Raw genomic sequence first — 17,178 nt, forward strand, 5'->3', positions numbered from 1 at the left:
CTACCTCCTGTCCCTGGCCTACACCACTATGCCCACCTGTAGCTAACGTCTCCTGCTTTATACCTGCATGCTCCCAGCCTGAACTGGTTGCCAGCCTCCACTGCAGTGTGCATGCCCAAGGAGAGAGTGTGCAGACACAGGAGAGCACATCAACAGTCAGGTCCTCTGCAGCTTCTAGCGAGCCCATAGTTGGCACCGGCCCTTGCTATCGGCCCTGGCCCCCATCACCATGAGTGTGTCTGCAACTGGCCCCAGCCACTACATAGGCACCTACATCTGGCCCCCACAGCCAAATGTGTGTACACCATCAGCTCTGGCAGCCATCACAGCCTACCCTGATCCCTAGCTACTGGAACTGGAGGTGCTGTTTAGGACCCCAAAAGCCCTTGTAGCCACTGCAGACCCCTCACAGTGCTCACCAAGGACCACACAGTTTTTGATGCTGTAAACCCCAGTGGCCTGAGACAAAGAGACATCACACTTCCCCAGACCTGGTGCTGCCGCATAGCCCCACACTTGGCACCCTGCACCACTAGACCCAGGGCCACAACATGATCCAGTGTGCCTCCACCTGCAGCTGAAAGGCTTCCCTTACCGAACTCATCCATAAAGCCTAAGAGAGATGACTGCTTCTTCAAGTATGCAGACACCTGTGCAAGCCTACAGAGATCACAAAGAATCATGGAAACATGTCTACACCAAAGGAATACAGTAAAACTCCTATAACTGACCCCAAAGAAGTGAAGATCCAGGAATTGCCCAACAAAGAATTCAAAATAATTATTCTACAGATGCTCAGAGAGCTACAAGAAAACATAGATAAATAATTTAATGATACCAGGAAAACAATAGAAGAATAAAATGAGAAGTTCAACAAAAAGATAGACAAAGTAAAAAAAGAACCAATCAGAAATTTTGGAGCTGAAGAATACAATGACTGAACTAAAGAATTCAACAGAGAGCTTCAACATCAGACCTGAGCAAGGAGAAGAGAGAATCAGCGAGCTAGAAAACAGATCAGTTGAAATTATCCAATCCAGGAGCAAAAAGAAAAAAGAATGAAAAAAGCCTAGGGGAATTATAGGACACCATAAAAAGCAATAATGTACACATTCTTGGAGGCCCAGAAGGAGAAGAAAGGGGGAAAAGCGTAGGAAGATTATTTAAAGAAATAATGCCTGAGAACTTCCCAAACCTGGGGAGAGATTTGAACATCCAAATTTATGAAGTTAATAGGTCACCTCAAAATTTCAATCCCAAATAATCTTCTCCAAGACACATAATAACCAAACTCTCTAAAACCAAAGACAGAGAGAGAATTTTATTTTTTAATTTTTTAATTAATTTTTTTTTGAGGAAGATTAGCCCTGAGCTAACATCCACCACCAATCTTCCTCTTTTTTTTCTTTGCTGAGGAAGACTGGTCCTGAGCTAACATCCATGCCCATGTTCCTATACTTTATACTCTGCCTTATATGCGGGATGCCTGCCACAGCATGGCTTGACAAGCAGTGCTAGGTCTGCACCTGGGATCCAAACAAGCGAACCCCGGGCCACCAAAGCAGAACATGTGAACTTAACCACTGCCCCACCAGGCAGGCCCCAAGAGAGAATTTTAAAAGCAGCAAGAGAAAAATAATCTCTCATACAAGAGAACTCCCATAAGGCTGTCAGGGGATTTCTCAGCAGAGACATTGCAGACAGGAGAGAATGAGATGATATATTCAAAGTGCTGAAAGAAAGAAACTGCTAGCCAAGAATACTTTACCCAGCAAAGTCACCCTTCAGAATTGAAGGCACAATAGAGACACTTCCTCATAAACAAAAGCTGAAGGAATTCATCACTACTAAACCTGCCTTATAAGAATTGCTGAAAAGAGTTCTTCACGATAAAACAAAAGGATGTTAATTAGTAACACGAAAACATGTGAAAATATACAACACACTGGTAAAGGTAAGTACACAGTCAGATTCAGAATACCCTAATACTGTTAACTACTTAACTCTAGTATAAAGGTTAAAGGACAAAAAGTATTAAAAATAGCTATAGCTTCAACAATTTCTTAATGGTTACACAATATAAAATGATGTAAATGGTGACATCAAAAACATAAAAAGGGGAGTAAAAGGATAGAGTTTTTGTATGTGATCAAATCAAATAGTTATAAAATAGACTTATATGTATGTTTTATGTAAGCCTCATGGGGACCACAAATCAAAATGTGCAATACGTACACAAAAGATCAAGAGAAGGGAATCAAAGCATACCACTACAGAAAATCACCAATTTACAAAGGAAGGCAACAAGCAAGAATGGAAAGAAAATGGAACTATAAAATGGACAGAAAACAATTTAAAATATAGCATTACTAAGTCCTTACCTATCAATAAGTACTCTAAATGTTAATAAATTGAATTCTTCAATCAAAAGGCATAGAGTGGTGAGATAGATTTTTTAAAAAGACCCAACTATATGCTACCTACAAGAGACTCACTTCAGCTTTAAGGACACACATAGGTTTAAAGTGAAGGGATGGCAAAAGATATTCCATGCAAGTAGAAACCAAAAGAGAGCAGGGGTAGCTATACTTATATCAGATGAAAATAGATTTTAAGCCTTAACAGTAACAAGAGACAAAGATGGTTATTATATAATGATAAGGGGATCAATTAGTCTAGAAGATATAACAGTCATAAATATACATGCACCCAACACTGGAGCTCCTAAGTATATTAAATAAATAGTAACAGATCTGAAGGGAGAAATAGATAACAATCCAATAATAGTAGAGGACTTCAATACCTCACTCTCAACAATGGATATATCATCCAGACAGAAAATCAACAAAGAAATGCTGGACTTAAACCATACTTTAGACCAAATGGAAATAACAGACATATACAGAAAAATTCATTCAACATCAGCAGAATACACATTCTTCTCAAACACACATGGAACATTCCCCAGGATAGATCAAATGACAGGTCATAAAACAAGTCTTAAAAACTTTAAGAAGATTGGAATCATAAGTATCTTTTCTGATCACAATGGTATAAAACTAGAAATCAATAACAAGAGGAAACTGGGAAATTCACAAATATGTGAAGATTAAACAACATGCTCCTGAAAAGCCAATGAGTCAAAGGAGAAATCAAAAGGTAAATCAAGAAATATCTCAAAACAAATGAAAACAGAAACACAACACGTCAAAACCTATGGGATGCTATAAAAAGTAGTTCTAAGAGGGAAGTTTATAGCAATAAATGCCTACATCAAGAAACATCTCAATTAAACAACCTCATTTTACGCCTCAAGGAAGTAGAAAAAGAAGAACAAACTAAGCCCGAAGTTAGCAGAAGAAAGTAAATAACAAAGATCAGAACAAAAATAAATGAAATAGAGACCAGAAAAACAATAGAAACGATCATTGAAACTAAGAGCTGTGTTTTTTTTGTAAACATAAACAAAATTTACAAAACTTTAGCTAGACTAACTCAGAAAAAAAGAGAGGACTCAACTAAATGAAATCAGAAATGAAAGAGGAAACACTACAGCTGATACCACAGAAATACAAAGGATCATGGAGACTACTACAAATAATTATATGCCAAGAAACTGGATAACCTAGAAGAAATAGATAAATTCCTAGAAACATACAACCTACCAGGACTGAATCATGTAGAGACAGAAAATCTGAAGGGACCAATAAAGAGTAAGCAGATTGAATCAGTAATCAAAAACCTCCCAGCACAGAAAACCCCAGGACCAGATGATTTCACTGGTGAATTTGACCAAGCACTAAAGGAGAGTTAATGCCAATCTTTCTCAGACTCTTCCAAAAAACTGAAGAGGAGGAAATACTCCCAAACTCATCTTGTGAGGCCAGCATTTCCTGACAGGAAAGCCAAATAAGGACACTACAAAAAAAGAAAATTGCAGGTTAATACCTCTGATGACTATAGATGCAAAAATTCTCAACAAAATGCTAGCAAACCAAATTCAACAGTACATTAAAAGGATCACATACTATGATCAAGTGGAATTTTTCTCTGGGATGCAAAGATAGTTCAACATACACAAATCAATATATGTGATACATGACATTAATAGAAAGAAAGATAAAAATCATATCATTAGCTCAACAGATGTAGAAAAAGCACTTGACAAACTACAAAATCCTTTCATGATAAAATGCTCAATAAATTGGGTATAGAAGGAACATACTTCAACACAATAAAGGCCATATATGACAAGCCCACAGGTAACATCATACTCGATGGCGAAAGGTTGAAAGCTTTTCCTCTAAGATCAGCAACAAGACAAGTGTTCCCACTGTCTTCATTTCTACTCAACAAAGTAATAGAAGTCTTAGCCAGAGCAATCAGGCAGGAAAAAGAAAAAAAAATGCATCCAAATAGTAAAAGAAGGAGTAAAATTGTTTTTGTTTGTAGATGATATGATTTTACATAGAAAGAATCCTCAAGACTTCACCAAAAAACTGCTAGAACTAATCAATGAATTCAGTAAAGTTGCAGGATACAAAATCATCATGCAGAAAACAGTTGTGTTTCCATATATTAACAACAAAACATCTGAAAAAGAAATAAAACAATCCCATTCACAATAGCATCAAAAACAGTAAAATACCTAGGAATAAATTTAACCAAGGATGTGAAAGATCTGTACACTGAAAACTGCAATACTTTGATGAAAGAAATTCAAAACTAAAACAAATGAAAGCTATCCCATGTTCATGGATCAGAATAATTAATATTGTTAAAATGTACATATTACCCAAAGCCATCTATAGATTCAATGCAATCCTTATCAAAATTCCAATGGCATTTTTCACAAAAATCAATCCTAAAATTTGTTTGGAGCCACAAAAGACATCAAATAGCCAAAAAAATCTTGAGAAAAGAGAATAAAGCCAGAGGCATCACGCTTCTTGATTTCAAAGTATACTACAAAGCCACAGTAGTCAAAACAGTATGGTAATGGCATAAAAACAGACACATAGACCAACAGAACAGAATTGAGAGCCCGGAGATAAACCCTCATATATACAGTCAACTAATATTTGACAAGAGAGCCGAGAATACTCAATGAGAGAAAGGATAGTCTCTTCAATAAATGGTGCTGGGAAAACTGGATAACTACATGCAGAAGAATGAAATTGGACCCCTATCTTACACCACTCACAAAAACGAACTTGAAATGGATTATAGACTTAAACTTAAGACCTGAAACCATAAAACTCCTAGAAGAAAACATAGGGAAAAATCTCCTTGATATTCGTCTTCACAGTGATTTCACAGATATGACACAGAAACTACAAGCGACAAAAGCAAAAATCGGTAAGTAGGACTACATCAAACTAAAAAGCTTCTGCACAGCAAAAGAAACAGTCAAAAAGATGAAAAGGCAACCTGCTGAATGGGAGAGAATATTTGTAATCATACATTGGATAAGAGGTCAATATCCAAAATATATAAAGAACTCAATAGCAAAAAAACAATCCAATTTAAAAATGGGCAGATTAACTAAACAGACAGTTTTAGGAAGAAGACATACAAACTGCCAACAGGTACTTGAAAAGACATTCAACATCACTAATCATTAGGGAAATGCAAATCAAAACCACAATGAGGGGCTGGCCCCATGGCTGAGTGGTTAAAGTTTTGCACACTCTGCTTTGGCGGCCTGGGTTTGTGGGTTTGGATCCCAGCGTGGACCTACTCCACTCATCAGCCATCCCTCATGTAAAATAGAGGAAGACTGGCATGGATGTTAGGTCAGGGCCAATCATCCTCAAGCAAAAAATCAAAAACACCACAATGAGATATCAACTCATACCTGTTAGAATGGCTACTTTACGGGAGCAGAATTTGCCACCCCAAAATGTGTCTCTTTAGTTTGATTATTTTTAAGAACAAACGACTCAGGAAGAAACTTTGACCATCTCCCTAACTGCCTAAAAGAATTTAAGATAGAAGGCCTGTTCCAGGAAGGAGCTACCACCACAGATAACTACAGTATAATATGAAGTGGTGTAGTAGGGAGGAACCTAGCAAAGCCCATTTGATCAAAGTCCTCTTCATGTCCCATTGTCTCTGCAAGGCATGATGAACACTTGTTTACCAGACATTTGCTTGTCTATCTCCGTGTGAATTGCCTTCCTCCCCTTTGAAGTCCCAAACCACTACCCCCAACATCCTCCTTTGTCTCTAGCTGAAGATGGTATTTAAGGTGGTGGTTTCAGCCATTTTGGTGAGTTACTCAGTTTTCCTGGGTTTCTCCCAAGTATATGTGTTATTAAACTTGTTTGATTTTCTCCTGTTATTCTGTCTCATATCAATTTAATTCTTAGACCATACAGAAGTACCTAGAAGGGTAGATAAAAATTTCTTCCTCCCCTACATTATCACCAAAAAGACAAGAGTTAACAAGCTTTGATGAGGATGTGGAGAAAAGGGAACTCTTGTGCACTGTTGGTGGGAATGTAAGTTGGTGCAGCCGCTATGGAAAATAGTATGGAGGTTCCTCAGAAAATTAAAAATAGAACTACCACATGATCCAGCAATCCCACTTCTGGGTATACATCCAAAAAATTGAAACCAGTATCTTGTAGAGATATCGGCACTTCATGTTCACTGCAGCATTATTCACAATACCCTAGGTGTGGAAACAACCTAGGTGTCCATCAATGGATGAACTGATAAAGAAGATGTAGTATATATATATAATGGAATATTATTCAGCCATGAGAAAGAAGGAAATTTTGCCATTTGTGACAACTTGGATGAAGCTTGAGGGCATTATGCTAAGTGAAATATCCAGAGAGAGACAAATACCATTTGATCTCACTTACATGTGGAATCTAGAAAAGCCAAACTCAGAGAAACGGAGAGCAGAATGGTGGTTACCAGGGGCTGGGAGGTGGCGGAAATGAGATATTGGTCAGAGGGTATAAACTTCCAGTTATTAGGTGAACACGTTTTGGGGATCTAAGGTACAGCATGGTGATTATAGCTAATAATACTGTATTAGATACTTGAATGTTGCTAAGAGGATAAATCTTAAAATGTTCTCACCACAAAAAAACAATGGTAATTATGGATGGGATAGAGGTGTTTGCTAATGCTATGCTGGCAATCATTTTGCAGTATATAAATGTATCAAATCAACACGTTATACCTCCTAAACATGCACAATGTTATATGTCAATTGTATCTCAATAAATCTGGGGAAAAAAGAAGAGAAAATGGCAGATTATTGAGGTTTAAGAATCCAGATATTTTGTAACCATCGTTATAAAAATTGATTCAGTGAAATTTCATCAACGCATGGTAAAACGACTGGGTAAAATGTTATTGGAGAAGATATTTATACAGTCACAAAGTAGTCCCCAAATGTTACTTACTAGTTCAAAAGTAAAATGATACCTTTACATTTATAACAGAGAAATCTGGTGATCAAATTCAGTATCACCAATAATAGGACAAACCGACAATACCTAATTTCTAATGCAATGCACTAAGGACACAACGTTACCTATACACGGACTATTTAGTAAATGATAGTTTTGTATAAGTGTTAGCTTTCTTGGACTGGTTCATTGCATTGTAGCTATACAGGTGAAAGTTGTCATTCTATGGAAAAACATTATTTGGTGAATCATCATGTTGTATGCTTTAAATATCTTACAATTTTATTTGTCAATTATATCTCGATAAAAAAAGACTAAAAAAATAAAAGTAAAAATTAGCATGAATCAAGTTAACCAGTGTTTCTAAACTAAGACACTAAGATACTTAGGTGGCATAAACCAGAGGTTTATACCACTGCTGTTATCCAGCTATTCTTAGTGCATAATCTGTACCTAGCACAAGAGCTTTGAAAAGATCCTTGGTTACATATACCTTGTCTAATCTGCTAGTGTAGTATAAAGAACATGGACTTTTTTGTCAGAAAGATGTGGATTTAATGTTGACACCGTCGCCCAGTGGCTGAGGGATAGTCTGTGCCTATCATTTATCCTTTCTTAGCCTCAGTTTTTTAATCAACAAAATTGGGATAAAATGGCTACCTTGCAGTGTCCTCAAGGATTAGCTGAAGTGTATGGAAGATGTTTGGCAAAGTAGAAGGTGTTTACTAGTTGTTAGCTATTTCTATTATTGCCTTTGAAATTCTGTCCACGATGCGGGGTGACACTCCCTTGTCCCTTATACCAGTGCTGTGAGGGCCACCAGGACATTAGCACAGAACTCAGTACTCAGTTTTCCTTTCCCAATCCATAAACTGTGCAGTGTTTGGTATGTCTTATGCGAAAACACAGAGACTCACAACTCCGCTAGGGCAGAGCGAATCTTCGCTATCTGAATCCACCCTTTATTTATTTATTTTAATTCACTCTTTAATATGGAGATCAATAACACAGACACCGAGAGAGTTCATTAATTTTAATAGTTGAGCACAATTTTAATAGTTCTTCCTAGGAATTATCTCCCAGGGCCCCCCAAAATTATTCACACACAACACCTACAAGCATTCAAATTTCATAAACGCAATATTGCAAAAGCAGGAGAACTAAAAAAAGCCTTCATAGCCTTGAGATTAAAAACAATGCTTAATCGTTCTCTCAGTACCTGTTACTAAATGCTAAATGCTAAGGAAGCTGTGCTGGCGGCTGGCGACTGGTGGCTTGGGAGAAGGATGAAGAAGGAAGCTGTCCTAATGACAAGCACTTTTATACTCACTTTTCATCCCAAGATGAAAAATTTTACACATTTTCATAACCAGGATAACACAGGGCAAATCTCTCTATTTTGGTAACCATGTTATGTCAAAGGTAGAAAACCCTGGAGAAACATTTTCAGAGCAACAAATGGAGTTGGTTTTACTTGGGCCACATAGGTTAGAGAGGACCAAGATTCTCAGACTCCTTATAACTGAGGTCCCCCGCTTGCTCACACCATGCTCTCAAGAACTGAAACTGTGAACAAAGAGCGTGAGTCATGGTAATAGCACAATAAAAATTTGTTGAATGAATGAACTGATACTCGAGGTGCAGTGTGAACAGGCTGGACCTAAGTGTCTATAAGTGCAAACCTTCCTGGGCTATTTTGGGTAGGCCACATTCCTGCAGCAAGCCTGAATTGTCAATGTCCTGGGCATCCTGGGAGCCCAAAGGAACAACTGAGTTCTTACTCCTTCATGCCAGTCCCCTGAAGATGCCCACTCAGCATCAAAATTTATGACTAGAATTTCAGATTCAATCTAATATGTAATCAAAATAAAATGAATATGTGCATGCCTCCTTCAATTATATTCAATACACACAAAACTTCAAGAAATCTGGGGTCGAAAGTGACCAATGTGACTCCCTTCCTTGACAGTTTCCTTTTGCCTTTTTTGCTTTCTCTCACTCTTCTTTTCTCTTTCTCCGTTTCTTCCCCTTTCCTAACCCAGTCTTCTGCCCTTCCCCCTTGCTTTCTTCTCTTTCTTCCGCATTACCAAATTTAAATAGCTCTAAATATCTGTGGCTCCAGAGGGTGGGGCCAACAAATCTGTTTATAGTTCCCAGAAATAAGAGCAGTTCTAAGAAAAAAAAACTGTTTCTAGTCACGCTAACAGTGATTTAGAGACTCTCTCTTGAACTCGCAGATCGAGAACATTCCATTGGGTGGCAATTCAATGCCTACACAGTAAGCTGGGGGATTTTTGTTTCTAGGATGTAAATTTCATGATGATGATGATGATATAACAATCAACTGTTAGTCCCACAAACAAGATCCATTTTCTGTGTATTTAAGTAGAACAAGGGGTGGATGCTATTTAAAGCAGATGGGCATATCAGACACATATTTGTCACAATTCTTAATTTCAAATTCACAAGTGCTGGCTGGAGGAGACCCTTTCAGGCAGTAAATCAGTTTGCATTTCTTTCATGGCACGGGGAGCAGGACTAGAGGAGCCAGCCAGTTATGGTAGGAGGTCCATTCTCTGCCTCCATCTCCCTTTCCTCCATGCTTCAAACAAGAATGTGAGGGAACCTCCAGGACATCCTATTGGTTACTATCTTTAGCCTGTTCTCTACTGTCAGAAGAATAGGGTTCCTTTGGTCTGTAAGAGTAACAGAAGTTATTTCCTTAGATATTTCTCTTTAAGGCCTTAAATTAATTCTACCCTGGCATTGCATGGTTCTAAATGTCTCTTCATTCATTCATTCCACAAACTTTCATTGAGTATCCTTACTCTCTGCCAAGCAACATTGTAAATGCTGGGTAACACATTGATTTCAGTCAGCCTAATATTCTTTGGCAAGAATAATCTCTGATGCAGTTAGGCTGCTGTCTTGGTAAACTAGAGTATGCTCTGATGTCGATCCTGTCACTATTAAGAGTTGAATCACTCAGCGTATATTATCTCCTATTTGGAAAATTTCCTTCGACGTGACAATAATGATAACAAAGATGACACAAAATGGAAAATGAATAGCTACTCCCTAGTTTGCTTCTTCTTTTGGGGAGTATACAAACTTATTTCCTGGCAGCCTGGTATCGTGGAAAGACTACCAAACCTGGCGTCAGATGGCCTAGATCCCGTCTCAGTTTCATAATCTAAGGAAAGTTACTTCATCATTTTGAGCCCCCATTCATTTTATCTTAAAAACTGAACCCAAGGATCCTTGCCCTACCTTTCTTTGGCATCTCTGGCATGAGGGAAAAATGAAATAATGTTTGTGAAAGTGCTCTGAAAATGACAAAGCCCCAAACAAATGCAAATTATCACTATCAAACAATCTTTGACATTCCTTTCAGGGAAAACCATCACATTATAGTTTCTTCTTCTCCTTTTTTTTTCAAGGGGGAAACTTACATTATCAACTAGCATTATTTGGGCATTTGGCAGCATAGCCCACATTTATTTCCTCATGGAAGAGACCAGTTAGAAGTTTTCCTTATTGAAAATGAAATGCACTCCCCGAGGGCCAGCCTCGGAGTTGGAGATGCACTGTTTACTGAGGGTTTCAGCCAGGGCTTCAGGTCCACAGAGGAAAACTCCTATTCTGGTACTTTGGGGAAAGAAAGAAAAAAAGACAGTTTTAGCCTTTGGGATGGGATAGACTACAAAGCACAATGGGGAATTTCCTATCAATTTTAGGCCCCAGGGCAGAGGCGTCTCTGCTTCTTTGTCCTTTCCACAAATGATGAGTTCAGATTACCCTGCTGGAGAGTGGCTCAGTCCTCTTTGTGGGGCAGTTAGATATTTTAAAAGGCAGTTGCCTTCCCTTGAAAATGACACTGAAGCAGGGTTTATGGAAACTTCTACCACAGAGAAAATGGTGAATTTGTGAGTCCATGGGCTACTTCCTTTTAGGGGTCCGTGTCCCCAAACCCTCTCCGGCATGTTGAAACCAGGAACAAATCCACTTTAGGTACACCAACTCTGCCAAAAGCTTGGTGTGGCTTCATCTCTCTGCATTCTAGAGTCTAAAGCCATGTTCCTGAAGGTGTGCTTCCAGACCAGTAAGCCTAGATGTCGTCTTTTTAAGAATGCAGATTCTTGGGCAGGACCCCAGACCTACTAAATCAGCATCTGCATTTTAAAAAGATCCCCAAGTGACTCATATGCTCATTAGAATATAAGCAGCAATGGCCCAAAGGGTATATTTATGGTGATTTCTTGAGTTTATCATGCGTTCTAGCAAGATGGAGGATCCCCTCAAAGTCTCATGATGGCTAAAACTTTAGTGAGGGAAGAAAGGACTCTGGGATGTCTGTCAACTTATGATTTTAGACTCAAAAGCTAAAACTGAAAGTGGAGACAGTGTTTCCTTAATAAGAAGCATAAATCGTTTTGAATTAAAAGAAGTAGATACTGTAGTGAAATTTAGGAGATGAAAGAAAAGAACTGAGTTATGGCCCTATTTGGGAGGGGCAGGGTTCAGAAAGTCTGAGGTGGGGGCCTGGGAATCTTTGTTTATACATTATAACTCTCCAGGTAATTTTGGTGTGATTTAAAGACTCCCTCTTAAAGTCACAGATATCTAGAACCTTCTATTGGGTGTGAATATAGTAATCTACGTATTTTAGCTTCCAGAATATACAAATTTAGCCATGTTTGGGAGCTGCTGCTTTAGGTAGACCATGAGACTCAAGAACACCTTGGTGGGGTCTCCTTACTTTGGGTGTTGACTCGCAATTGTCTTGAACTCATTATCCCAGTTGGGCCGTCCATACAAAGTCTTCTGTTTCAGGCCTGTGATCACGTCTTTCTCCTCGTCATGGTGCACAGCAAAGTGACTGGCCTGCAGGAAAGGACACGAATTCAGAAAAAAAAAAGACATGCTTTAAAAAAAACACACAGATATATTTACATATCTCATAAACCAAGCTCTGGCTGCCCATTCTAACCATATATATGTTTGGGGCAAGGCACCAGGCTGAAGGCTAGAAAGTAAACAATGAACAAACTAGGTCACCTTAAAGCAATTTGCAAACTAGAAGGGGAGACCTTGAAGTATAAACATGAATAATCCTATTTGGAGAATAGGGTATGATGAGAGCCATGGAAGAGGCACAAACACTTCAATGAGAGCAAAGAAGGAAGGTGGGGTGGGAAGGTACAAGAAGGTTTCAGAGTGGCAGCATTGGAGTTAGGTTTTTAAACTTTTATTTTCTTAAGATTTTATTTTTTCCCCCTTTTTCTCCCCAAAGCCCCCCAGTACATAGTTGTATATTTTAGTTGTGGGTCCTTCTAGTTGTGGCATGTGGGAGGCCGACTCAACATGGCCTGACAAGCCAGTGCCATGTCCGCACCCAGGATCCTAACCGGTGAGACCCTGGGCCGCTGCAGTGGAGTGCACGGACTTAACCGCTTGGCCACAGGGCGGGCCCCTGGAGTTAGGTTTTGAAGTGCGGGCGGGATTTAAATTCTCTGTCTCACTATTTTTCTCTCTGCTCTACATCTCATCTGCTCTACGACTTTCTCTCCTCATCCTAATATACTCCCACTCCTTTGGAAGAATCTCTAAGAATTAAAACAATCCTAGACTCAAATGCATTCATATTTTGGTAACATAATGAGACATAAACCAAGCCTAAAGCCAGTCTGTGTGTGTGTGTGTGTGTGTGTGTGTGTACATAGTCACATGTTGTTTTTAGCTATCATTCTAGGGGGCCTCAGTTTGAACAACAGATATTTTTCATAAAATTGGCTAATTAAACTTATTTAAAAATTAAATCAGGTTTTAAACTCACTGGACAGGGGATGGATGAGGTTAAGAAGGGTGGTTGCTCTGGTTTAATAATCCTGTAGGGATCAGTTTTGCAAAGCAAAAACTATTTTTCAATGCAAATAAATTTCCCATTTAAAAAACTGTCTGGGGGCTGGCCCCGTGGCCGAGTGGTTAAGTTCGCACGCTCCGCTGCAGGCAGCCCAGTGTTTCGTTGGTTCGAATCCTGGGCGTGGACATGGCACTGCTCATCAGACCACGCTGAGGCAGCGTCCCACATGCCGCAACTAGAAGAACCCACAACGAAGAATATACAACTATGTACCGGGGGGCTTTGGGGAGAAAAAGGAAATAATAAAATCTTTAAAAAAAAAAAAAAACTGTCTGGATTTTTTGTTTTTTTTGGTGAGGAAGATTGGCCCTGAGCTAACATCTGTGCCAATCTTCCTCTACTTTGAATGTGGGATGCCACTACAGCATGGTTTGATGAGCAGCATGTAGGTCCACATCCGGGATCTGAATGTGCGTACCCCGAGCCACTGAAGCAGAGTGTGCGAACTTAACCATTACGCCACTGGGCCAGCCCCTGTGTCTGGCTTTTTAAATAACAAAACTGCAAAGCAATTGATATATTATAGATTTTTTCCTGGGTTTCATTTTTATCAAATATTTGTTGTTGTTTTGCTTTAAAATTGCAGAAGTGGCATCTTGAAACCACTTCTTCTGGAGCAGGAATTTTCATCGTCACATGTCCCTGGATCTACATTTGCAACAAGACTCTTCTAAGACTTGGAGGAGCTATGATAAATAATACGCCAAAACCGAAACAAGAAGTCAGTTTTCACAGGCACAAGGCGCATGTGAAAGATGTCCAGACTGAGAAGCCAGTGTATGGGCATGGCCGGCGGAGACGCTGGCTCAGAACAGGCAGAGACTCGAGCCTTAGCTCCTCACTCAGGGGGACAGCTTATGCTGCTTCCAAGCCAAGTCATTAATGTTGGCCCATTTAGAAAGATGTTACGCCCTAGGAATCATTAACTTGTTTCAGAATTTCTTAATTGAGGCACTTTCGCCATATAATTCTTTTTTTTTTTTTTTGAGGAAGATTAGCCCTGAGCTAACATCTGCCGCCAATCCTCCTCTTTTTGCTGAGGAAGACTGGCCCTGAGCTAACATCCGTGCCCATCTTCCTCTCCTTTCTATGTGGGACACCCACCACAGCATGGCGAGCCAAGCGGTGCCATGTCCGCACCCGGGATCCGAACCGGTGAACCCCAGGCCACCGAGAAGCGGAAAGTGCGAACTTAACCGCTGCGCCCCTGGGCCAGCCCCAATACTACTTCTTAACTGTATTGTGTATATTATAAAAAATGAGTAAACATAAGATTAAAGTGATATATATGTCTATGTATGTGTGCGCATGTGTATAAAGAGAGAGAGAGAAAGCTAATAATTTCTTCCCATAACCTGGCGGGTCATCTTGTCCACCTGGTTCGAGACCCCCTGGTGGGAGCATTGCTCTAACAAGGTCAAAGTCACAGCTTTTATTCATTGTAGGCTCTTTAGCTTTGATGTGTCCCACAGATACCAACTTGAAATCCAGGCTCAACAGTCTGAACATGTTGGGGAGACTGAGGGAGAGTGAGTGGGCTGGATTACCTGAATCCATCAGCTGTTCTCGGTTAAAACAGTGCATGAGACACTCCAATAACCAAGGGGCAGCCAGAAAGCCCCGGGCACTATGGGAAGGACCTGGGGTTTGGGATCTTGTCCTCACCTGAGACTCATCCCAGCCGGTGAGGTAGATGTTGTAGCTGAGGAAGTCGGGGTTGTTCCTCTCCTGCATCTGGGTCTCCAGCAGCTGCAGCAAGTCTGCGAACCACTCAAAGGCGTGTGTGTCCCGGCACAGCCAATAGAAGTAGATCTGAAAGGGGGACGGGTCGGGAAGCAGATGAGATTGAAGGAAGACCAGCAGCATTGACGCAGGGATTTCTACCCTCTCCTCAACTTTTTCCTGCTGCTCAGAATGCCTAGGAACGTGGGTTTTCAGAAAGCTCCGGACATTTGATGAGTTAGTTAGCATGAATTTGCTCTGTCCTTCACGCTGGCAGGGCAGTAAATAAATAGCTTGGCCTCAGAATTACATGGTTTAAGAAAAAAACATTAGCCCACCACTTTCCCTCTGGGTCTGCTCTTGGCCTCCCAGAATCCCTGGCTTCCATTGTACCGCCTCTCAGATAGACGGCTGGAATCTAGACTAGCAGTGGCTGCCACAGGACTGCGTCCCTGCCAGTCGAGGTAAGCTCAATGTCCCTATTAGCGGTTATCTCTACAGGATTAGAATGCCTCAAGTTTTATTAAAGATGTCCTTTATCAGGCAATGAAACCAAATTGACATGTGACAAAAAATACCCTGGGGATTTATTCTGAGGCAATATCCATAAGAAAGTGAAAGTTACATGAGCAGACATGTCGCCTGCCCTCCCACTGCAAAAAAAAAAAAAAGGTATTGAGTGGGCTGGAAATGGAATCCATCTCAATATCTAACACAGGATGTTAGAAAAGTTATTCTATATCTTCTCGATGGCACCTGAAGGAATCATTGAAAATGATCATTATAGAGCCTGTGACAACACTGAAAAGCACTATAATTTTTTTTAAAAAGCAGGACATGAAATTATGCATACTCAATATTTACAACTTTCTAAGAATACGTCAACATGTAGATAACATTAGAAATGTACACAAAGAATAGCTATTGGATTGGGGTTGTGAATACTTTCTCTCTCTCTCAACTTTCTTCCAAATTTCTAGTAATACTATCCAAATACAGCATATTACTTTCAATAATAGGCCTTCTTATATAGAAGCACGTTTAACTTATCAAATGGCCCTTTTATGAGAAGCCTGCCTCTCTGGAACCACCCAGAACTTGTCTTCCTTTCCCTTGGTCTGTGCCAGCCTCTGCCCGGAAAGCTCTCTCAAGCTTCACTTGGCAGAAGGTGATGGTTGCTCCAAGCCCTCTGAAAAATGGAAGAACCTACCTTTCTGAGCCTCAGATTGGTGGCATTATTGCAATATTTGTACCAGACTGACTTGAGGATGGATGCGAAGGGCGTGACCCCAATCCCGGCTCCCACTAACATCACCACCTCGTAACTGAACACATCTTCACTGGCTGTGCCAAAGGGCCCATCAACAGCTATCCTGGAGGGAAGCATGGGAGGAGATGGTCACAGAGACGTCTTGCTCTTCAGAGTAGGATGGGGCACACGTTATTACTGAGGGTATGCAATATGTCACTTCAATCTGGAACAACGTATGTATGGGACGCTTCTTTCTGTGAAACAGCTTTCAAGTAACCAATTTAGTGTCAACATTAGAGTTGGAAGTAAGAAGAGGAATTTTTAGCTAACTGAAAACATTTGGTAATTCTCAGGGGTATTTTTTTTTTTATCTCCCCAGCCCCCTTCACTCACACACACACACACACACACACACACACATCTGTATCTCTTGCCAGGGCATCCTACACTTGAAATTCCTGCTTACACTGCACATTGAAGTAAAGTGAGAATTTTCTACATCATAATATCTTATAGATTTAGTAGGTCCACTTTTCACTTGTCTATTCATTAAGTTATTCAACAAATTTTCCTTCAGCTTCTCCCGAGTGCCTGGCACCATGTTAGGCACGTGGGAAGAAGGAGGCAAAGTGAATAATCCATGGCATTGACCCTCAAATAATGTACGGCACTTAAATTTTAAGAATATCTTTGATACACTGTAATTTTGTTTGTTAGGAAAATTAATATTCCTTGGCCTCGACCTTTACATATTTAAAGGAACTTGGGAATATTCATTACTAATATTCGATTCAAATACTTTATATTTCACATAAGATTTATATGTATATATATGCATAAACACACCACAC

At 39.9% G+C, this 17,178-nt stretch overlaps 1 protein-coding gene across 1 annotated transcript in view; it reads right to left on the reverse strand.

Annotated features, from left to right (window-relative positions):
* Positions 1 to 8,387: 8,387 nt before the first annotated feature.
* The window catches only part of LOC124246141 (cytochrome b-245 heavy chain), a 33,335-nt gene continuing 24,544 nt past the window's right edge, over positions 8,388 to 17,178 (reverse strand). The window contains exons 10-13 of the mRNA XM_046674100.1: positions 16,286 to 16,448; positions 15,019 to 15,165; positions 12,190 to 12,314; positions 8,388 to 11,078 (exon numbers count right to left, since the gene is read on the reverse strand). Of these exons, the coding sequence (XP_046530056.1) occupies positions 10,952 to 11,078; positions 12,190 to 12,314; positions 15,019 to 15,165; positions 16,286 to 16,448 (562 nt within the window). The 3' untranslated portion in view covers positions 8,388 to 10,951. The remainder of the gene's footprint in view (positions 11,079 to 12,189; positions 12,315 to 15,018; positions 15,166 to 16,285; positions 16,449 to 17,178) is intronic.

Source organism: Equus quagga, chromosome 10, assembly GCF_021613505.1.
Source record: "Equus quagga isolate Etosha38 chromosome 10, UCLA_HA_Equagga_1.0, whole genome shotgun sequence".
Lineage (NCBI taxonomy): Eukaryota > Metazoa > Chordata > Mammalia > Perissodactyla > Equidae > Equus > Equus quagga.